This window comes from Corythoichthys intestinalis, chromosome 21, assembly GCF_030265065.1.
Source record: "Corythoichthys intestinalis isolate RoL2023-P3 chromosome 21, ASM3026506v1, whole genome shotgun sequence".
Taxonomy (NCBI): Eukaryota; Metazoa; Chordata; class Actinopteri; order Syngnathiformes; family Syngnathidae; genus Corythoichthys; species Corythoichthys intestinalis.
This window is the reverse complement of record NC_080415.1, coordinates 13,772,128-13,795,730: the sequence shown is the minus strand read 5'-3', so window position 1 is coordinate 13,795,730 and position 23,603 is coordinate 13,772,128. Positions and strand designations below refer to the sequence as shown.

At 39.7% G+C, this 23,603-nt stretch overlaps 3 protein-coding genes across 3 annotated transcripts in view; 1 reads left to right on the top strand and 2 right to left on the bottom strand.

The window, feature by feature from the left end:
• g6pc3 (glucose-6-phosphatase catalytic subunit 3) overlaps window positions 1-1,375 on the bottom strand; it is an 11,174-nt gene extending 9,799 nt beyond the window's left edge. The window contains exon 1 of the mRNA XM_057826376.1: window positions 243-1,375. Coding sequence (XP_057682359.1) covers window positions 243-460 — 218 coding nt within the window. The 5' untranslated portion in view covers window positions 461-1,375. The remainder of the gene's footprint in view (window positions 1-242) is intronic.
• On the top strand, window positions 763-15,507 carry lsm12b (LSM12 homolog b). Its single transcript, XM_057826380.1, has 5 exons — window positions 763-929; window positions 4,466-4,599; window positions 9,491-9,600; window positions 9,680-9,806; window positions 13,481-15,507. Exons 1-5 carry the CDS (start codon window positions 806-808, stop codon window positions 13,571-13,573), a joined length of 588 nt encoding a protein of 195 aa, XP_057682363.1. The 5' UTR covers window positions 763-805; the 3' UTR covers window positions 13,574-15,507.
• tmem101 (transmembrane protein 101) lies at window positions 15,282-23,603 on the bottom strand. Its single transcript, XM_057826379.1, has 4 exons — window positions 23,460-23,603; window positions 20,469-20,649; window positions 20,243-20,389; window positions 15,282-18,781 (listed from the first exon to the last, which is right to left on the bottom strand). Exons 1-4 carry the CDS (start codon window positions 23,588-23,590, stop codon window positions 18,473-18,475), a joined length of 768 nt encoding a protein of 255 aa, XP_057682362.1. The 5' UTR covers window positions 23,591-23,603; the 3' UTR covers window positions 15,282-18,472.

The following is a 23,603-nucleotide window of genomic DNA, read 5'->3' as shown; positions in this document are numbered from 1 at the left end:
ATATTCCCAACCCTAGTTTCGGCGAGACCTCCCATTCCAAATGGATTGGACATCTAGAACTGTCAATGGCAGTTAATAAGTTAAACAGTGTCTCGCCAAGTTATGAGAGCAATTAAGTGAGTATGCACCAAGTATGCAGTAATTTAGTCATTAAAGGATTTTTTTTTTTTTTATTTACAGAGTATCGGGATCGGCGATACCACACAGCTGGATGTCTAAAATCGGTATCGGTTGAACTCTACCTTTTGAGCATCAAGTTGAGCCACTCTGTCAGGGCGGCCACCCACAACACCGCGAGGCCGGTCCGCCGACAGAAGAAGTAAGTGCACGGGAAGACGATGAAGAAAGCCGCTTTCGGGCCCCCGGCTTCGGTGATGAAAAGCCAGAGTGGCTCGAGACTCTTCGTCCTGAGCTGGAGGATTTCTGCTATCCATACTCCGTACTTGTGTAGGCAATCCATCACTTGCAGAGTATGTATGAACGTATCCCAAAAGAAGGGGTCAATTTATGTCAAGAACGTACTTCCGCCTTATGTCCACTAGAGTTCGCCCTCGCAGGAGCGGAGACTCACGAAAAACGTCAAGACTTTTAACCGCGGACGCGTCTCATTATATCGTCGAACATTACAAAGCACGTTAGTCCGACGTGCAGCCGTGTGACGTTATGAGTTATTTCATATTAGTCTTGCCGTACCGTCGCGTCGGGGATGCTCGGCGGCGTGGCGACGTGCCTCGCGACACACGCCCCGCCTACGTCATCACGTAGCGCTACGTAAGGCACGCGCTCCGGTTTGCTGGCGGAGAAGATGGCGGCTGAAGTGGGGGAGTATATCAGCGTCGGGAGCCATGTCTCTTGCCTCACCTGCCTGGGACAGCGGCTGCAAGGGGAGGTGGTGGCGTTCGACTACCAGTCCAAGATGTTGACTTTGAGTATCCTTTTGTTTTGAGCGCCTTGCGGCGGTTGGCCGGCTTCCCGGGCCCCGCTCCTTTCCGCGGGCCTGTCGGCTCGCCGAAAATATGTCAAATAGTGCTCCTCGCAGGCGTAAATGACGCTAGCTGGCTCAACCGACGCCTTTGTGCGTTTTAAAGGCGCGATACCGGACGCCGCTGCACACGTCTGCCTTCGTGTGTTTCGAGATGCGTTGCTGGACGCGTCCGTGTGTCCGCTGTGGCCAGCCAATGTGTTTTGGATGTGCTCATTGTGTTGCCAGTGCCCGACATGGATCACTATCTGGCAACGTCAGGCATCATGGCTGTGTGCCTTCGGTGAAGCTAGCTAACAGGCTAGCGCGACCCGCTCCCTGTGTATTTCTTTTAAATTTCCAATGAGTTTTCGTACGTGCCAAAGTCGGCGTGTTTGGGGTTGCGGGCTCCCCGTGCGCCCCCCACGCCCCTCCTCGGTACAACGAGGGGCATGTTAGCTCGGCTAACATGCTAGTTAAGGATCGCTCGAGCTCTCACTGCCTTTGCCGCTGTACGACCTCCATTAAACTTGCCCGGCGGGCTCGCAACTGGGGTAATTTTTTCAACTAGTTGTTGAAAATTATATCAGTTTAACGACTGAGGCGCGTTGTTACACGTGAGGCCTTCTGTTAGCCGCTAGTTTCACGTTGAGCCATTCCACAAGTGCATGAGTGTACTATCCGCACCGAGCTCCCATCCTTGGTACACTACTCTAGTTGTAGTCTATTAAAAATGAAACTTATAGCTGCACTTGACCTGTTTTATAGCATGTGACTATGGGAAGTATTCTTGGTTTCCCTTTCTCATTTCTGTGTCCTGGAAAGCAACATGAGGTGTGTATGGAGAGGCAAAGTAGCCTGAGTTACTTGTGTGTAATTGTATCTCAATGCTACACACGTCATTCAAGGTCACACTAATGTTATGGCATTGCTTGTCATTTACAATGATGGACATCTGATTCATTTAAACTGGAAAGGCTCGATGTGAATGCTCATCTTTCAGTGCCATTGACAGTACTGGATGTCAGATTCATTTCGACTATTCATTCTAGGGGTGTGACAAAATATCGAAATGTTGATATATCGTGATATTTTGTATCCCAAAAGGTTATCGATATGCTCCTGCAAGAATCGAGATAACGTTTTTAAAAGGTATAAATGTCTTTTTAAAAAAAAAAAAAAAAAAAAAGAAAGAAAATTACCTAACAAGTTGCTACCGAAATCTTTCACAATAATAGTGTCTCAGTTACCTCTAAGGCTGCATTGACTGTGCTCGAAGCCCAATCCATTTAGACTGGGAACGTATGTTCATTCGAAACCACAGCATTCACTGTCATTCTGTTCGATTTTCAGGGCATTTACAGGTCACTTGCTGTTCATTTTAGGGCATTTACAGGTCATTTCCTGTTGAGTTTAAGACACTGCCTATTCATTTGGGTGATTCCCAGGTCACCTCCTGTTCTGTAACACAAAATTACCAGGAAGTGACCTATAAAATACCCCCAAATCAACAGGAAGTAATTGAAAATCAACAGGTAAATGACCTTAAATGGCCCAAAATTGTCTGGCATTGGCTGCCACTGACAGCTTATAGACTTTCATTCCGCTAGAAGTGGTGGGATGGCAGAGAATGTTCAAACGCCCCTCAGTCAAAATGAATTGGACATCTAATGCAGTCAGTGGCAGCCAATGAGTTAATTGAATGATCGCTGTCCTAACGAATAGCACACCTAGCTCTGTCAATGACCGCCAATAAGTTAAATGCCAGTGGGTACTGAAATCACTCCAGGTAGTTTATTGCTAGGCCCCACAGAAAGATTAAACCAAAGGTATTTTATGATCGTCAGAGTTTAAATGAAATTGTGTGTGATTTTGAGAAAAGTATGCCCACGAGCAAGCAAAAATGTGTTGTAAAATAAACATCAAACCTGTTCGGAAAGACTTCGAAGAGTATGGAAACATCAACAGCTCTACCTTATGGTTAATTGCAAACTGACTTGCATATTAAGCCATTCAAAGACAAGCATTTGGAGGAACTTTTCTGTACTTGAAACCCATGTAGCAAACCCAATTAGACAGCATTTTCCCTTTGGCAGCCTTGAACTCTCCATTGAACTTGTTTTTTTGCATAATTGTATAGGAGGTGGTTGTGGCATTATATTTCATGTTAGAGCCTGGTCCCTGACCCTTGCCGGTACGGGGGTCACTATTTCATATTAAGTTAAAGCAGGGGTCCCCAACCTTTTTTGCACCACGGACCGGTGTGATTTGGGTCTTTTTTTTCACGGACCGGTGTTCTGTCAAACTTTGCACCCTTATAAAATATTGCTCCCAAAGCTTTTGTGGCGGTGAATAAAGCCCTCTTTTATATTCAGTTGGACTCTCAATGTTATCCAACGGTGCTAAAAAAAACCTATTTACATCATAAAAATACACGTGCAACACGAAAATGGCGTAAATTATTGCTTAACGACACGGCGAAGTTGTGTGCAGTTAGCATGGCAAACATATGTTAATATTCCTTTCTTTAAAGAAAGTTTGTAGTGTGTACTTTGGAATCGCTGCATTCGCGGTCATTTTTAATGTTGCGTGCATGCCAAAGTTGTCAGAACACCGGCAATGTGCGGCAGAAAAATACAGCAAATACAAAATAACATTTGTTTTCAGCCCCGTCGTGTTAAGTGCAGGGAAAATACAACTCACCCGCTGAATCAGTGGAAGGCCTGAACTAGTTTCGTTGAGACGAGATGGTCCCGAGATGGGAGAGTGAGAGAAGCTAGCTTAACAAAGATACGATGTTGGAAATTGTAGCAGTTTTCAGTGCGCTACTAGCGATGTCAGGAAATTCTGAAATTACTTTAATCCAGAACCTCGGTCGAGTTGTTGTCTCAAATGTACGTTTAAGGTCGCCGTGATTTGTGATTACTACAAGCTGATATTCCTGTTGCACAGATCGAATCACTCGGTTTATTCACATACGGGTCACGAATCCACTCCTTCGCAGTTCGTGGGTCTTTAATGATTGGGAAGTAGCATAGATTTTGTTTTCTTCGAGGTTGTAGGCTCATCTTCTGGCTCGCCAGGTGCCCTTTTCCCCGTAAAAAATCTGTCCAAAGACGTCTGTTTTTCAGTCATTATTATTATTTCCGGGAACAAATGTGATGGGCCACGACTTACGTCATACGTTATTATCGATGCCAAGCGCACATAGATATACAAAAATAGATGTACTGCTAACAGTCCAATCAATGCATTTCTATGACGACCTCCTATCCTGTAGTTGTATATCTAGAGTAGACAGGGATATTTGTGTGTTAAGTGGCACAGGCCAAAGTCAGTCGGCCAGAATGCAGTCATTAATAAATAAATTATTATTTCTGTGCGGCCTGCTACCAAATGCGCCACGTACCGGACCGCGGCCCGGTCGTTGGGGACCCCTGAGTTAAAGGATTGCTTGTTTTTCCACATGCCACGGTATTGCACTCCTTGACTTACCGTTTCTAGAATGTGCTTCCTCCAGCGGCAAGCCTAACCTCAGCGACATCATCCTGATCAATTTAAACTGCGTTTCCGAAGTGGACATCATTACTGACCGTACCGAGACTCCGCCCCCTCTAGCATCGCTGAATGTCAGCAAGGTCAGTGCCATGTCTGCTTTTGCAAATGGAGAATAAGCAATTGTTAGATTTTTTTAAAATTTGATATAAACTGCTTTGTTTAGCAATTATTTCATACAGTATTTAGGTTTGAGCATCTAACCTATAATGAATGTTACCATTAAAATTTTTACCTTGGTCGGTGGTGCATAATGTATAGTATTTGCTTGGTGTCTAAATTGTAATTTTTCAATGGATAACACAACTATTTTTTTTTTTTAACAATATAATCAAGGATGCTGCTTGGAGGAGAAAAATTCTAAGTTATGTGACCCATGAGATGTTTTGATTTTTTTTTTTTTTTTTTTTTAAGAAATTTCAAAAAAAAATCCCTGCTCCTTTTAATAACACGAAATATAAACATGTACAGTGCTGCTCAAAAGTTTGTGAACCCCCTCAACATTTTGGAATTTTCTATTATTTCAACCTGATTTCCTAATCAATCAATTCAGTAGTTTTTTTTTTTGTTTTTTTAACAGTTGTGTTGTCGAGACTAAATTAAAAAGAGTTTTCATCAACTGATGTAGGTGCAAAATTGAACTGTTTGGTCACAACCAAAACCGCCATGTCTGGCGAAAAGTCAACACTGCATACCACCAAAAGAACCATCTCCCAACAGTGAAGCATGGAGGTGGGAATGTCAAGATCTGGGCTTGCTTTTCATCCTCAGGACCTGGACAACTCCACATAGTCCAGGGAATCATGAATTCTGAGGAATATTGTCAAATCCTAGAACATAACCTGACTCCATCTGTTTTGAAGTTAAAGCTTGGCAGAAGGTGGATCATGCAACATGATAATGATCCAAAGCATTCCAGCAATACAACCAAGGAATGGCTGAAAAAGAAGAAGATTCGTGTTCTGGACTGGCCCAGTCAAAGTCCTGACCTAAATCCCATTGAAATGCTGTGGCGGGACCTGAAGCGAGCAGTTCATGCCAGACGCCCATCAAACCTCTCTCAACTGACTGCGTTCTGCAAGGAAGAATGGGCAAAAATCCCCCAAAGTAGATGTGAGAGGCTGATTAGTCACTACAGAAACCGTTTGGTTGAGGTAATCTCTGCAAAAGGAGGCGCAATATCCTATTAACTGAAGGGGTTCACATACTTTTGCACACATGATATCTGAGTTTTTCTTAAATCAACCACTTTTGTTAAATAAAGAATGACAATATAACTATTTCTTTTGTTTCAGTCCATTATTTGGAATGTCAGTATTGTGGATTTGGGTATAACTTAACATTTAATAAGGTTATTTTAATTTTTTTTACAAAAAATCTGACCATCGCTGTGGGGTTCACAAACTTTCGAGCAGCACTGTATATAGTCAATCAGAGCAAGGGATTTCTTGATCCAATTATGTAATCAGATTTCAATGGCGGTCCAGTGATTTAAAGCATCTGTAAAACATCAGTCTTTTATTAAAACAACCATTTTCACTCCTGTGAAAATGAGTGACCTCATCTGACCCTACACAGATCTGTTGTTGCTTTGAATTTAATCAACTTGAATATTATGGGCTATGAACAGCTCTGAATTATACATTTTAATAAAGATGCCAAAGGATAAAAAATGCACTTCTCAATTATTTTATCACTTTTAGGGAAGTGCTACATTTTACTGACAAGGTCATATTCTGAGATTTTTGGATAGGTTTCAACGAAGTATTGCATCACACACCTGCAAATTGACCTGTGAAAGGCCGAACTGATCCGTTAGTCTACTGAACCGTAATCCCAATGAATCAAACTGAATCGTATGTGCTTGGAATTAGAAACCACGTTTGGCCTGCACAATATATCGTTTGAATATCGCCAACGCGATGTGCGCATGCGCAATGGTCCTATCGCAGGATGTGCGATAATCTTTATTTTTCTTGTTTGTTTTTTTTTCAACACGTAAACTTTTGGTTTGCTTCATAAAGCAGAAAGTGTGCTGAGACACGGCTTCCTGTATCCCTTTTATACACAGCAGTCTTCATCATTCACAGATAAACTCCCTTAGCCTGGATTAAACAGTAATAAATGAATACAATCATATATCGCGGTTTTGCAATTTTTTGCACTTTCAATTCATAAATAAATACAATTAAACAATTGAACCAATTTAAATCTACAATGAAGCAATAAAAATACGGAAGCTAAGATACCATTATAATGATGAATATGATAAATTGTTAAAGAATATAGAATAAGGTAAAAACATTAAGAATACAAGGATAAATGAGAAAAACAAGGGGGGAAACTTGGGAAAAACTAATTACATACTGAATGCAATAGCTTGAATAGCGGAGCTGTTCAAGTCATCTGGTGAAAATTCTTCTAGTTTTAATATTGCAATATATATCGCAAACCCCCCAAAAGTGTACTTCTAGTCTATTAATTTTTAATATTCAACCCTAAACGACGTAGCAAATGAAGATGCTAATGGATAATTGATGCGTCTGTAGTTGATGCTGTTTATTGCAGATTATTAGACATCAAATTTGTCAGAGGATGTTTTTATATTCCATTTTTGGGGTGTTGTCGAGAAGTAATGAGCATGCTAATTAGGCATGTCCTGATTCGATCACGTGATTGGAAAACTGGCCGATGGCGCCATTTTTCGGAGGATCAGAATCGGGTGAAAAGGATGGGGTTTTTAAATTTAATTTTTTTTTTTTTTTTTCAGCTTAATGCTTGTAGAGGGCCTCAGTGTTGTTGGTCTTACTTTAAAAAAGTAATTAATTACAGTTACAAATTACTTCTCCCAAAGACTAATTGAGTTAGTAACTCAGTTACCTGGATGTAAGAGTAATTAGTTACTTGGCAAAATAACTGATGTTACTTTTCATGGTTTTTTTTTGTTTTTGTTTTTTTTTTTTCCAAAAAAAAAAAACATAGGTCACACTATATGAAGTTCAAAAGATTTTGGCACAATAAGCCCAATTCTTTACCCTAAACTTAACTAGACACAGGGGTATTACAGATATTGCGATAACTAGATAGTAACCTTTGTTATGTTTGGAAGTCATTTAATGCTGTGAATCAACCGTTAAAGTTGTTAAAATTGTTCCCGTTATTGGATTAGTTCCCTTCTGTCTACTTTTGACGTGAAATTTTGAAAAGTTTCATCATTTAAAGATACATTTAGGTCAAGATTTTGCTGATTTAGGAGTATTTTAGATAAAACGTTACTTAGGTTTGTTAGGAAGGTTCTGCACAACAGAGCCTTCCTGAGAAGTCTGTTGCTTTGATGGCGGCTATTTGCAAACGCTGGCGAGTATCATTTTGCATCTAGTTCTCTATACATGTTATTTGTTGTAGCATCATGTGGGCGTAGTTTGTAGGCTATCTGCTTCAGTCGGGTACTATTGGAGCCACCTAGCATCGTGTTTGCAACGGCGTCGCAACTCCCCTTCCTCCTCCCCACTCTTTCTCCGTGAGTCCGTGTCTCTTGCTTTTCTCGCATTATTCAACCAACATAGCAACTATTAGTAACACATGCCTTTACATCCTGAGTCACGGTAACAGCGTTGCCAAGATGAGAAAAGTAATTAATCTGATTACTCACTACTGAAAAAAATAACGCCGTTAGTAACACCGTTATACTCTAACGCCGTTATTATCAACACTGGCCACACACTCCCTCCTGCTAAGCAGTGTGACCAGTGTTTTTTTCTTGGCCAACAGTGCAGCTGGCGTTTGGTACTTGAAGTTAACGATAATTGACAGGTTTGTGGCTTTGATCTTGCCAGAGAAGCTTTGGCATTAAAGGCACAAATGTGTTAATCATAGTTAAACTTGGAGCCTAGTCATATGTGTGCTGTAGCAACTCGGCACAACTCATTTTGCAAGTGAGAGGCTGTTCTCGGCAGTTTGAGTGGATTAGAGTGGACTCAATGAAGCATTTGATAAAGACAAGCATTTTTATGTTATTCTTTTGTTTTTTGTTTTTTTTTAATTCACATTAGGTAGGACAGTAGGACAGTGGTTAACACGTCCACCTTAGTTCTGGGATCAGATCTCCGGCCTTTCTGTGTGGAGTTTGCATGTTCATTCCGTGCCTGCGTGGGTTTTCGCCGGGTTTCTGCCAAATACCAAAAAACCATGCATGGTATGCTGATTGAACACTCCAAATTGTCTGTAGGTGTGAGTGTGTGCGTGAATGGTTGTGTGGCCTGTGACTGGCTGGCAACTTGTTTAGGTTGTATCCCGCATTTTGCCAGGAGTTAGCTGTGATAGGCTCCAGCACTCCTGTCACCCTCGTAAGGATAAGCGGTTCAAAAGATGAATGAATAATTTAAATGAATGTTATGGAGGTAATTTAAAAAGTATGTCATTAAAGGTGATGCAATGAAAAATGTGGGTGCGTCTACATTTTGTGCTGGTGCACCTATGAAAAAAGTATGGACCCTTGGCAATATTTATATATATATATATATATATATATATCGCAATGTTAATTTTTTTACAATATCGTTCAGGCCTATCCCAAACAGAGAGAAAGTTATCTGGTGATTTTTTTTTTTTTTCATCTAGTTTTAATATTGCAATGTATTTCAACCCACCCCAAAAAATCGCAATGATAGTTTTTTTGTATATAATTTAGGCCTAATTGATATAAGTTGATATTTTTTACTTTTTAAGGGCTAAAAAGTAACAAAATAATCCAGAAATACAATGGCATTGCCAAAAGATACAAAAATGTTTTATACTCCGCAACACTCCCGGAAAAAGCAGAAGAGGAAGTACTGTAAAATCATACAAAATTTTAACCTTTTTTTCGGTATCTGATAGGCAGATGATCAAAATCAGGTAACTTATGTGCGAAAATATGCGATCGGGACATCCCTCATGCTAATTCATCTTCATGTGTGGTTTTGTTTTCTGCAGCTTGCCAACCGAGCAAAGACAGAAAAGGAGGACAAGTTGTCCCAAGCCTATGCAATCAGCGCTGGGGTGTCTGTGGAAGGCCAACAGCTTTTCCAGACGATTCACAAAACGTAAGCAACACCCATCAATTTGTGAGTAGACTGTCGTCCTTTTTGTTGTCGGCTAACAATGTCATGTCTGTGTGCACAGCATCAAAGAGTGTAAATGGCAGGAGAAGAACATTATCGTGATGGACGACGTCGTCATCTCGCCGCCTTACCAGGTGGATAACTGCAAAGGCAAAGAGGGAAGCGCTTTAAGTCATGTACGCAAAATAGTGAGTACGCGTTTTTCATTAAGTATTTCTTCCTGTATGATTTGTCATGTTTTTTTGCAAGTGTGTAGGATATTGCTGTAACACTCAGCTGTTTCAAATAAAAGTATCTGATTGGTATAATTGTCAGATAAAAACAAAGTATATTTTAATCGCTATGCTTGCTGTAGTCTAGATTCAAGATCATCGGGACATCCTACTTCAGACCCACTTTGAACTAGGCATGTCCCCAGTCGCGTCAGACGGTCGGAAATTGGGCCCGATCATGACATATTCAGGGGCGGAATTGGGTGTAAAAGAATGGGCTTTTAAAATGAAATGTTTTCGAATAGCAACTCCTTGGCTTCCATTTATGACGATAGACATCTAATCCAAATTTACTGGGGAGGGTTGGCAATTGCTGCCAAAATGGATTTAACGTCTATCACTGGTAATGGCTGTCACTACTTGATCGTGACGGGCTACCGGATTGCTACTGCGCATGTGTGAAAAGACGGCATTTTCTCTCGAACGATGACTCCAGATAGATATGTTCGTGATAGGTTAAATAAATGTATATAGGTATACATTCTTTCCTTTTTTGGGTGATAATGGTCTCTCTGTGGTTCACTTTGGATGAGGGGAGAGGAAGACTGTTTAAACTGCACTGTCTAAATTCTTGAAAGACATTAAGTTTATAGATCGTAAGGGTGAAGGCATGGGCACTGCATATTCTTGTACACTAGATATGTTCCTAAGATGATTTATATGTCAAATTCAGACATAAAAACATTACTATTCAACGCAAATGCCAGATTATTCGAAGAAATAATTTATATGTCCGAATCTCTCACCTTTATAAGCATAAAGCAAGCAGAGGAAGTGACATAGCGCAGTTACGAACTTCTTGTGATTAATTTTCAGGTAAATACCGCCACCTAATGTACAAAATGTGCAGCACCCATTCCTTACAATCTAGACCAGATATGTCCAAAGTCCGGCCCGGAGGCCAAATGCGGCCCGTGATCAAATTTTATCCGGCCCCCAGCCTCTGTCATAAAATCAATAACGTCTGGCCCGCACACAGACTTAATTGGTCAGTAGTACTGCTACCAGCATATGAAGTAGCTTACACACTAAAAGGCAGAAGCACAACATTACCCCATGTTACCCTTTACTCCCAATTTTCTAAAATGGCGACAATCAACAAAAAAAAGTTGACCGTGACAGCCGACGCTTCAAGGATAGGTGGAAATTGGACTATTTCTTCACTAAAATACGCAACAACTGTGTCTACGTTATTTGCAAAGAGACAGTCGCTGTTTGAAAGAGTTCAATGTGAGGTGATATTACAAAAACAAGACACAAGACAAGATTACAGAGAAGATGTGTCGCGAGAAATTGAAGCAACTTGAAGCTAGTTTAATTTTACAGCAGCAGTATTTCGCAAAAGCCCGAGAGCCGAAAAAGAACGCCACAAAGGATGGTTGCGAGATTGTTGAAATAATTAATAAAATAATAATAATAAAGCAAACGTGACACACAGAATGGCTTGCTAAAATTTGCTTAAATATATTGTTCAACGTAAAGGATGTTGGCCAAGGTCGGCCCCCATTTTTACCACACCAAATCTGGCCCCCTTTGCAAAATGTTTGGACACCCCTGATCTAGACAAAGTTAATGTCTTTCAAGACTTTAAAAAAAAATGCTTTCCTTACATACCTGTCTTAATCTCTATCACCCCAATTAAAGCCTTCAGAGACCATTCATGCTGTTAAAATTTAATACAAAAACTTTATTTAAATGTTACATTGTTATCACACACAAGGTTTTTTAGATATCAATACCTTAACTAACCTTTTTAGTCTTTGATAAGCTTTATGGAAGAAAAAGTGTTGCAGCTTCAGACGCTTCAGAGTCCTAGATTTGCATACTGTATGTTAGAATAGTTTGTTCTACACATGTACATTAAAACTGTTTTAAAGCTTGAAATCATTGTTTACTTCTATCCACGGCATAATTGCTGGATGGTTTAAAAAAAAAAAAAAAATCACACATTTCCATGTCTCCTTCCTTTTAAACACCTGAATCAAATGATGAGCTCATAGATCATTTGACTCAGGTGTGTTAGAGGAGGACATGGCAAACAAGCTGGATAGTGCTTCTCGAGGACTGGACTTGCAGACCCCTGCAGTAGACAGTCACGATCGGGTAGTGACAGCGGCAGTGAAACATGATCTCTCAATGCCTGCATTACGACTTGAAAGGGTTTTTATGTCTACGGCAGTAAATGAGCAAAGGGTGGCAAGTAAAAAAATGTATAGCTTTATTACAATAATAATGTAAATGCAGTAGGACTGCAGCATCTTTTTATTTTAGCCGATTAATCAATGAACTAGCTAGTTCGAATAATCGAGTAATCTGATAAGGAACATAAGAAATTTAAGTACCTGAGCTGAGCCTCAAACGGTATAAAAAGCTAAATAAATGAGCATCCAAGTACAACAAAAGAACAATTGGCTAACTTGCATAGCAAAAGTCTGCAAGCTTATATGCTATAAAATGCTAACTTTTTTTTTTCATCAGTGCTCTTAACAAATGGTTCAAACACATATTCCTAGAAAAAAGACTGTTAAATATACCTATAAACTAAATTACGAATGCATGAAAAAAAATTGGGCTCAAATAAAAACTATGTTGGTCTTAACAGGGAACAGCTAGATTCAGCCATGTGAAATTAGTTATATCATATTCACTGTTGCCACTAGAGGGCAGTGTATCCTCCAAATCAATACAACTAAAAGCAGACACTTTCAAAACAAACCATTACAACGCCACTTTAATTAAATGAATACTCGAAGCAGCAAAATTTAATTCAAATCTTTTTTCTAATCGAATTACTCAAGTTAATCGGTTAATCGTTGCAGCACTAATATGCAGTACGTTTATATATTTCTATTTACACTACTGAAACAAACACCCAGCAATAGCATAAGAAAATCACAATTCAATTTATCAAATTGGATGACCAACTTTTTTTTTATTGAACTTTACATAAGCAAAACAAAATAGACCAACTTTTTTTTTATTGAACTTTACATAAGCAAAACAAAATATTTAATTTTTGAAATTGTTTATAACCTTATTTTGTGTTGCTCAACTGTTTTGCATAAAAGGGATTTGTGACTATATTGCATCCAAAAACTTCATGTTCCACATATGGTTGTATATTGTCTGTCGTTTTCAGTTTTTTATGTCAAGTGGCAATGCTGTCAAGCCAACCCACTAAAAAAAATAGATGACAGTACAATTTCAATGAGGGATGTCCCGATTGCATATTTTTTGCACCAGTCATTCACCTGATTTTGAAAATCCTGATTTGATACTAAAATGTTATATTTATTTATTTATTTGGGAACAAAAGTTCCAAACAGGTTACTGTGCCACCTTCATAATGTAAATTAATTTTAAACAACGTTGAAAAGTGCTGGTCTTTATTAAATGCTTCATTGAGTCCATTCAAAATCACTCAATGCTTTGACGCTCACGCTGCTGAGAAAAGCCACTCACTTACACAATGAGTTGCCACAGCACGCTGATGCAAGTTTAACGATGATTGACAAATTCGTGCCTTTGATTGTAGACCTACCAAGCTTCTCTGTCAAGATCAAAGTGACAAACTTCTTTACTCTCTGCAGGTGGAGAAACATTTTAGAGACGTGGAAAGTCAGAAGTCCATGCAACGTTCACAAGCACAGAAAACACAGAAGGACTCCACTTTATCTTCTTGAGGGGCTGCCACAGGGAAGCCGGGCGGAGGGGGAGGTGTGTGTGTGGGGGGGCCTAAAGGTGGGGGCGGGCATCGCCGTCCCCGCTCCCACCGCCGCTGCCGCCATAGCGAGTCGGCATTCCTTGTCCTCAGCGCGGGTATCTGCTACAAGGCGGAGTGCTGAGGTTCCTTCTTGGATCGTGAAGACGATAAAAAGAAAAAAATTACCATTTAATGAAAAAGAGAAAAAGAAAGGAAAGATAAAATCTTAAATTAGACTTTATAAAGAATAATTTAATCATGAACCATAAAGCCGCCATAGTTTCCTTAACTAACTTGAGCCCTGCCTCCTGTTTCCTTCCCGTCGACCTTCCTTCCCGTCGACCTTCCTTCTCTGTCTTCAGTTCCATTTCAAAAAAGACAAACTAGCGCAGTCAGAAAGGATTGTTAGCTTATTTTCTGTCATCTTTTTTGTTTTGTTTTTGCTTTGTTTTGTTTCTTTCGGCCGTTTCCCATGTTCTACTGTCTGTATTTTCTGTATTTTAAAACAAAATGTGACTTGAAATGCCACACTTTAAAGGACATTTTCTAAAATAAACATAACAAAAATTCTGACTGTAAATTTCAGCCGTTATTTGAAAAGCCAACCATTTATCGGTCTTTTAAAGAGCCTGTCTGTTTTTGACATTGCAACTTGAGACTGAATTAGACCACATTGGAGTAATACAAGTTGGAACCAAAATATTGGGTTCTACATACCATGTTAATATTTCTTCCTTTAGGAGTAAGAAATAAGGTTGTCAAAAGTATTGAAGGATTGATACTGAAAAGTTGTATCTGGATACGATTTTTGATTGCAAAAGTATCGATACTTTTTTGGCGAGACCGTAGGCCACAAGTAATTTGTTGTCATCGGCAAAATTTGAATTTTGTACTACTCTTGATAGTAATTGATGATATTTTGGCATTTTCCTTGTTAACTCATGGGCTGCCATTGACAGATGTCCAATCCATTATGACCAGTCAAAACTTCTATCGCCGTCAATGGCAGTGACAGATGAGCATTCACAGCCAGGATGTGACCCAAAATGAATAGGAAGTGGTCTGGAATTGAAGTTAAAACAACAGGAAGTGACCTAGGAATGCCCTAAAATCAATAGGAAATGACCTGCAGGATATTTCAATGTATTGTTTTATCAACTTATTGGCTGTGATTGACGGCAGAATGTTGATTCACTATCCCTCCCACTTCAAATGGTTTGGACGTCTACTAGACTAATTTCTAGCCACAGCAGACGGATGATTGGATGTCACACAACTGGAGTCAGTCATTGTCACTGGCACAAAAGACCATTAAAAAAATTAATTTTATGTGGTACAGTGGTACTTCTATTTACGAAATTGGTTCTTGTAGTTTCGTAAACTGAACATTCCATAAGTAGACTAATTTTCCATGTATTGGGGGTTTGGAACAGATTATGGCATATACATAATTTTATAAAGCATACGCGTCAACACATGGAACAAATTCATGTAAAAATTAGATTACTGCACAATAAACATAAAATGAGAATTGTGCATAATGCAAAACACAAAGAATATAATACATACAGTAGGGGCCCCTATTAGCCAATTGGATGCCAGAAAGATGCTAGGCAATACCCATAGGCAGAGCAGCTATAAGTATGTTACGTTCACTAAACTCTGGGAACTGCAAGTAGCAGCCACTTTATTTTTCCCTTTCATATCCGTAAATTTTTCATAACAAGAGGCAATATTTTCCAGTTGAGGCGTGACGTAACCTGAAAATTCCTTATGTAGAGACCAATGGCGTAGGTTTGGTGTCAACATTGGTAGGGACGATATAACAGCATCACTTGCATGTACACTTTTTGCTGGGGACGGGACATCAATAAGACCAAACAGATTGGGTGAATGGGGCTCAGTGCTACATTTCTCACGAATATGAACCTAATTAATTGATAGGCTAAATGATCCATGCAAAATAAATCTGTATTGATCTACACTAATCTTCGTGTGTATTGGTACACGTAATACACCGTTCAATTCAAACCTTTGTTTTCAAAAACTACAAAAACATTTTGAAAACTTCCTGAATAAACGGTGCCCTCCATAAGTATTGGCACCCCTGGTTAAGATGTGTTTTTTAGCTTCTAATATATATTTTTTAATTCTAATATGGGACCTTAATGGGAAAAAAAGAGAAAAATCCAACCTTCAATACAATTGCATTTATTCAGTGAGGAAAAAATCCCACATAAAGAAATAATTATTTGACATCAAATAATGTGTGTCACAATTATTAGCACCCCTGGTGTTAATACTTTGTACAACCCCCTTTTGCCAGTCATCAACCAATCAAACGCGTGTTTGAGAGGGAAAAAATGGACCGGCACATTCACCAAGTGAAAAGGGGTAAATGTAAGACTGAACATCTTGAAAATAATTCAATTAATAATGGTAGGGTCAATTCCTCCCTTACAACATATGGGAAGACAATCTAAATTACCTATGTAATTGAACTCATTATTTAATGCAAATAAGTTGCTTAACAGTTGGTGTGGAAATTTGAGCATCCTGAAAAATTGGTAGTGTTATGTCCCTATTCTATTATATTATTCTAACTGAAGAATGGCTTTAAAATTCCTTTGGAAACAATTACGTTGTGTGAATCAATACCTAGGAGAATTTAGGCTGTAATTGCTGCAAAAGGTGGACCTACACCATATTAAATTTTTGATTTTTTTTTTTTTTTTTTTAAAGGTGGTTCCATCATTTTGTCCAACCCCTGTATATGTTATAATTTCAAAAATTAAGACAAGTTTAAGGTGAAGGTCTTAAACAATTATCAAAATAGTTGCCATTTGCTAATAGATGAGTTGTTGATTAATTAGGCTGGGTTTTCACCTCTAGTATTGAGTATTGATATAAAGTTGGAAATGTTAGTATTGTGTAGGCCTGCACAATATATTGTTTGAACATCGTCATCCCAATGTGCGCATGCGCAATAGTTTTGAACACGTTAACTTTTGTTCTGCTTTATAAAAGCAGCAAGTGTGCCGGGACATGACCTCCTACATCTCTTATTGATAGATCCTTTTGCCTGGATTAAACCATATTAATACAGGTAGTCCCTGGGTTAAGATGTACTAGATTTACGTGAATTTCGACTTTAAAACGTCTCCGTGTTTTTTTTTTTGTTTTTTTTTGTTTTTTGTCGCATAAAAAGTGACTTATTTTTTTTACTTTATTAATGACGTTTTCTGTCCTCACTAAAGAGAAGTTCTAGTTTTACATATTGCAAACAAGGCAATTGTGGTTTTGACTTCACTTTTGACAATATTTTATAAAGCTGTTAAATGACACACGTTTTAACAATAAAACACTGGACACAAAACAGGTGTTCAAATGTCAATTTAGTCTGATCACTATGTAAATTTAGTTGAAATTAGCCTATTTGCCTAACAAAAGTCTGCTATCTTAAATGCTACGAATGCTATCGTGTTTAGAATTCTCATCGCAAATCGCTCACACATATCTTCACAAACTGAAGCTGTAAACTTACAAATGCATACACAAACATATATTAGCAGAAACAACTTACTGCTTTATGTGGGCCAAACCAGAGCACACAGCTTTATCCATGTCAAATGGGTCTGCTCGTCAGTCAGTCCAGCCAGACCCAACGCTGCCGCCAGAGGGCAGTGTATCCATCATTAAAAAAAAAAAAAAAACCTTTTGGATAGTTATTTTGTTGGTGTACTTAACAGGTTAATTCCGACTTACGCCGCCAGCGTAGGAAGGGAACTCGTCTAACCCCGGGACTACCTGTACAAAGTGGTCATGGTGAGGCAACCAGTCTTTCCAAACAGAGCTGTTCAAGTCATCTGCTGAAAATTCTTTGTTTTAATATCACTATATATATCGGCAACCCCCTAAAAGTCGGTCATTTTTTCCCTCAATAACCTACAGCCCTTGTATCGTGACAACACTAGTAAGAAGAGGAAAAAGTTTATAATCATGTTGATGCTCACTTTGCTGAGGTTCCCAATGTTTCGGCAACAGTTTCACTGCTTAACAATTTTGTCTTGACCTTTTTTTAAAGATAATTTTGGTGTTCTCAATCATAAATCATTTAAGTATTTTAACCTTAGCTGCATTTTTTTTAACATGCATGGGTATTTTTGCTCTATATCAGGGGTTCTCAACTTCAGTCTTTGTGAGAAATGAACAATGTTGACAGGTATAATTTGCAAGTCATATTCTTTAAAAAAAAAAAAAAAAAAAAAAAATCTTAACCGGTTGAACAAAACTTTCTTGAGTAGCTTCAAGGGGAAACGTCGGCTTTGAAAAAATTCTGGAAAACATTCATCCCATTGACGGCTCATTCAATACCAGCCACAGAGTGACCGTGTCATTCACAGGCGACACAGTGACTGTTTCGGTAAGGTGACTTAAAGTGGTACATGCACTGACACAAGGGTTGGTCTATGAACATGACACATGCACTGATGCGTCGCTACCACTTGCCCAAACAAAAAAACAAAAAAATTTGGATGATGAAAAGCTTAAGTATTGGAATAACAAATGTACTATTTATGAAACCTGGAACAAATCTTGTATTATGTCTAAAATTAGTCCTTTAAGGCAAATTGCGGTTTTATTATTTTTTTAAAAAACTTTTACAGGCTTATTAATTTGACAGTTTACCGTGGTCCCAGCTGAGTTTTAAACGTTTCCCCCACATCAAGTGAATTTACATACGTGCATTTTAATGATAATTTAACAAAGCAATTGTATAAAAGACATTTACATTAAAAGCTTACAAAAAAGTGTGAAATCAGATTTCAGCATCCATCGGGTTTGGAGTTTCCCTTACAGTCCTCTGGCATGTGATCTCTTAAGCGTCCGTCGCCAGGATAAGCACAGCGCCGAAGATGCCTACGTTATGCCCGATGAGCTTCATCTGGTTCCAGAACTCCACCTTGCGCATGTGGTTCCAGTAGCCCAGGTTTCCATCGATGAGCAGCACGACCAGCGGCAACCCCGTAGCTAGTATCTGTGCCGCCGTGCGGATGTAGCAGCCCGACAGGAAGGCCAGAGCCAGCACACCCAACAGCATCGCCAGCACAGCCAGTGCTGGCTCGCCACCCGGCAGGTGATTCAAGTAGACCAGACGGTCCTCCTTGCTGTGATGCAGTGAATACACCTCCAAGCACACAAGCAAAGGTACCATTTATTTATTTAAAGGCTATCATTGGAAATCTAGAGCATGGGTGTCCAAATAGTAGACTAATCAGGTTTATTGGCCCACAGAAAATGATGAAAACATCCCTGAACAAGGTTTGCACAAGAAGCTTAAATTCAGCCTACATTCTGTTGCATTTTTCAGCTTTAACACAAGATGAAGCTAGTCATTTAAACAGTGCGTCTCCATTAAGTCGGGGGGTTGGAAACCTGATATAATGAAATCAATGGAGATTAGAATTTCAGTATTTTGTTTAACAGTAATGAACTTATATCAAGAATTCCAATGTGATTATAATAAGGCTCAATCTTTTTTTTTTTTTTTTGCTGTCGCTGGACATTTTGTTTCAGTAGTGTAAATATTAGTACAGGTAGTCCCCAGGTTACGAACAAGTTCCGTTCCTACGCTGGCGATGTAACCCAAATTCCCGCGCAAGTCAGAATTAAGCCTTCAAGCCTACCCTAAATACCCCCCAAATCTCAAAATAACTATCCACAAACATGTATCATACATTATTGTACTGTTCTCGCCAGGACAACGTATCTAGACAGTGAGCTAAGCTCCGAAATGACTGTCAGACGTCCGTGTGGTTTTACAGACTTTATTCAGCTGCTCATGACAACTCTTGCAGAATGAAACTAAAAAATGAAATTAAGACCGTTACATTTTCAATAACAGCAATTCAAATTTGTATTTACAACTAGATGCTGATACAGCGATAACAATCCACACAAACGATTAGCGTCAGCACATCAAAAATAATCACATAAACCCAGCCCAAGTATTTGACCACGGTGGAAAACGCACAATAAACTGTACAAAAGGTGTTGCCCCTGAATGCTTCACAAGCAAGAAATGTGCGCTTTCACTCGGATGTGTGACCTCTTCGTGTACTCTTACTCGTCTGTGCGTGTGCTCAAATATGTTCTTCTATGTTACAAGCGCTCTTACTCTTGTGTGGAAATACTACCTGCTTTATACTTCCTGCGCCAAAATAAAAGCATGCATCACAAAACAAGTCAACATTATTCTAAAAAAATGACTGGAGACAAAATGGCGTACGAGACTCCAGCATCGTAAAGTAGAAATCAGGCAAGTCTGGTACGTTGTAACCCGGAACTACCTGTATATATTTTGTTACATCCGTATACCTTTAGATTGTTTTGTATGAACGATCGCTGCCAGCCATTCCAGTCAAAATGGATTGGACGTCTATCCCCGTCAATGGCAGGCAATGAATTAATATTTAAAAATACATTTTAAACCGATTTTTTTTCCTTCTTTTTACCCAATCTCAATCCTTTAAAAAAGGAAAGTGAAAGAAAGTCGAGTGTTTGGACACCACTGATCCCAGAGCCTTTTGAAAAATATCACCTATTATAGTGAGATAAACATCTCATGAAATAGTCTCCAAATACTTACCACACAAATGAGGTAGACCCCGAGGAAAATTTGTCCGGTGGACTGCAGGGACCGACTGCGCGCTTTCTGCCGATACACCTCGCCCGCCCCGCTTGCCAGAACCAGGAACCCCCCGATAACGGCGAGTGCTCGGGAATACATGCGCACCTGGAGAAGGACAGGTAGTTTGTACGCTTCACCCCCCCAACCACACACACATTTGATTGACACATCTTATGACGCTCACCTTCAGCCAGTCGCCGTAGTATACCCGCCCACCGATGTACGACGCATAGTTGCTGACCGCTAACTGGACAGCAGCGGCTGTAGCGAACCAACGTCTCTTCACCCCGAACGACATAAAGCTGGCACACAAAACCGCTACCCCCATGTCCACGTACAGGTATGGCACTTGAATGTCTGGCTTTCTGTGGGTAGAAACACAATGTTTATGTTTTACTATTTGTACAGAAAATGTTCCATCACGTCTCATCTGTGTGGGTAAAAACTTATATTTGCCTATGGAGGTTATAGATGGCATCAGAGCGTGACTTCAATTCAATTCTTTGGCAACAAGATGGCGCCATAACTCTACTGTAACTATATACCCTACCCACCGACGTCACAAAACCACATGCTCGCTGTATGGTTCCGCCCACTTGTTCGTCATTTTGTCTCTGTATTAGCATTGGTTTCAATTGATCGAGGAATTTAAAATGCATTTCATGGAAGACCCGGTGCTTTCTGATGCCGTAAACTCACTGGATGTGTTGCATAGAAGGCGTTATGTGGAAAAGCTTCGTTCTATACAGTCGTCAGATCCATATTTGATGCCTAAATCGATGATTTTTGACCGGCTGCCTTCGCCGTCTCTGCCTGACCCTGAACTGTACAACTATCTTGTCCACACAAAATCAGCCTATTCTCACGAAAGTTTGAAAAACTTTAAGAGCTTGGAGGCTTATAAATGCTACGTTGCTGGTTGGGTGAAACAGGTCCTCGTACACGAAAATTCGGCAGGAATCTTGTGCTCGGAAGGTGAGTTTCGAAATTTTCAATTCAAAATCTTTTGTTCTTGCTAACATCCACTGTCAAGTCTAATGTATTTCATGTCATTTGTCAATGGAGCTAGGGCTTTTAATGTTTATATGGATTAGCGATAGCACTCTCACTACATACATACGTGTATGTTGTCGGCGATTAGCCTAGCAATGATCTTAATTGTGGTTGTCAGCCCAAAACCCTCTAAATATATATTAAATGCATCTTACCAGATATAAAATGACTACTACATAATCTGTGGTAATCGTTTGGAGCCCAGTTTTCTCGTCGAATTGCAGCAGCCCATCTCGCTCTCTCCTCTCCGTGTCTCTCGGAATCCGGTAGGACTTCAAGTCTCTCCGTCTATCTTCTCTGTTATTGTAACCGACCGCCACACACGCCTTCACCATTTTGATTATTAATGTTAACGAGCAGAAAAACACGCCGTAAATAGGAGGAATGTACGTAGCCGTAACAGGTCAACACGATGTGTTGACGGACAAGTGGGCGGCACCAGTCAGGAGAGCGGAGTTGTGACGTCACATGGGTAGGGTCTAGAGGCCATCTTGGGGCAACTTTATTTCCTAAATCATGTTGACTAACAATGACATAGTTTACTGTTGCTGGACATTTTTCTCTTTTGTTTCAGTAGTGTAAATATAAATATATATTTAGCTACATTCAGAGGTATAAGGATAAATGGCGTAGGTTTGCATTGGGACGGTTGGGGCATAACACTAACAACTTTTTAGGAGGCTCAAATTGTCCCCACCAACCTTTCACCTTATATGCATTATATAATGAGTATGTGTATGGAAGTAATTGACCCTACCATTATTAAGTGAATTATTTTCATTATGTTCAAACTTATTTACCCCTTTTCACTTGCTGAATGCGGTGGTATACCCCCCCTCCCAACGCACTATTGTCTGGCTGATGACTTGACCCACCCTCGACACACACACACGTATGCTCACTCTCACACAGCCCCGATAGGAATACATGTCGACAACATACCGCCTCCTCCACCCCCTTAAAGACGAAGGATATTATACGTGTTTTTTTCGGCCAGCAGCAGCCACTTTAAGTAATTCAAAAAGACTCGTGCTGTGGAGGTGGGACACACACTACTAATTTTGCTACTGGAAGTCAGACCTGCATCAGAGATAGGATAACATTTAACTGTGTGAACTTGCGAACCTGCAAAACTCGAGTAGGAAGCTGCTTCCAGAGACGTGTCCTTCTGTTTGTGTTTTCTACTGTTGACATTAATTAAAGTAAAAATAATCCTAATTAACAATGTAAATAAAAAGAAAAAAAAAGTTTTTTTTATTGATGCCGCGAGCTACCCACACGACTGGTCGATCATGATCGACGTAATGACCACCCCTGATTTAGCATATAAATTAATTAGGTTCAAATTCGTGATAAATGTAGCCCTGACCCCTGTTCACCCAATCTGTTTGGTCTTATTAATGTACGTCCTGAGCAAAAAGTGTTCATGCAGGTCATGCTGTTATATCGTCCCTACCAATGTTGAGACCAAACCTACGCCTTTGATAAGGATAGTATGTAAAGTTTCAGTTTGACTTTTGGGAAGGTGTACAAGGCTATAAAGAGCGTGTAAGAGTAATGGGATGTAGTTGTATCCTTTGTACACACAAAAGCAGCTAGTAAGTGAGTAGTAATAAAAGTCACACTCTGATTCAAATCCGTCCTGATTCTGATGAAGCAAATTAAGGTTTAATGTGTGAAAGTTGTAAGAGTAAAAGGTGATTAAAACCACGTTCACTGATTTGCGAATTAACTCGAGGGAACTATCTCATCTATCGAGCACACATGTTAAAAAGCTTACAATTGCCAGTTAGGGAAGTGGATGACATGGGGGACACACATAATATAGTGTACATAATTGCAGTGCAAATGTTCAGGGTGTTTCAGTCTGAAGGAACAACACCCAAACCCACAAGTGGACACCCCCTGTTGGAGGGCCCACGATTGACAAAATATTTCTAAAATGTATTGAAAGTGTAACACCACCAGTTGCAGGAAGCCTAAATCGAGTTCAATTATTTCGCTTATCATAATTACAGGCAAACGATGGGCTGTGACGTTAGCGTAACCAAACATGGACACTTTTAGGAGCATTTTATGCCGTGTCGTGTTTATTTATTTATTTATTTATTTATTTTTCTACCTTTTGGTGTCGGCTCGTTCAGCAAAAAGCATCAACATACAGAAGCAGTTCCAAAATCCAAAGCGGGTTAAAATAAAAACACCCAACTGACTGAGAAACCTCAACAGCTGCTTCCTACTCGGCGCCGCCATGATTGCCGTTAAT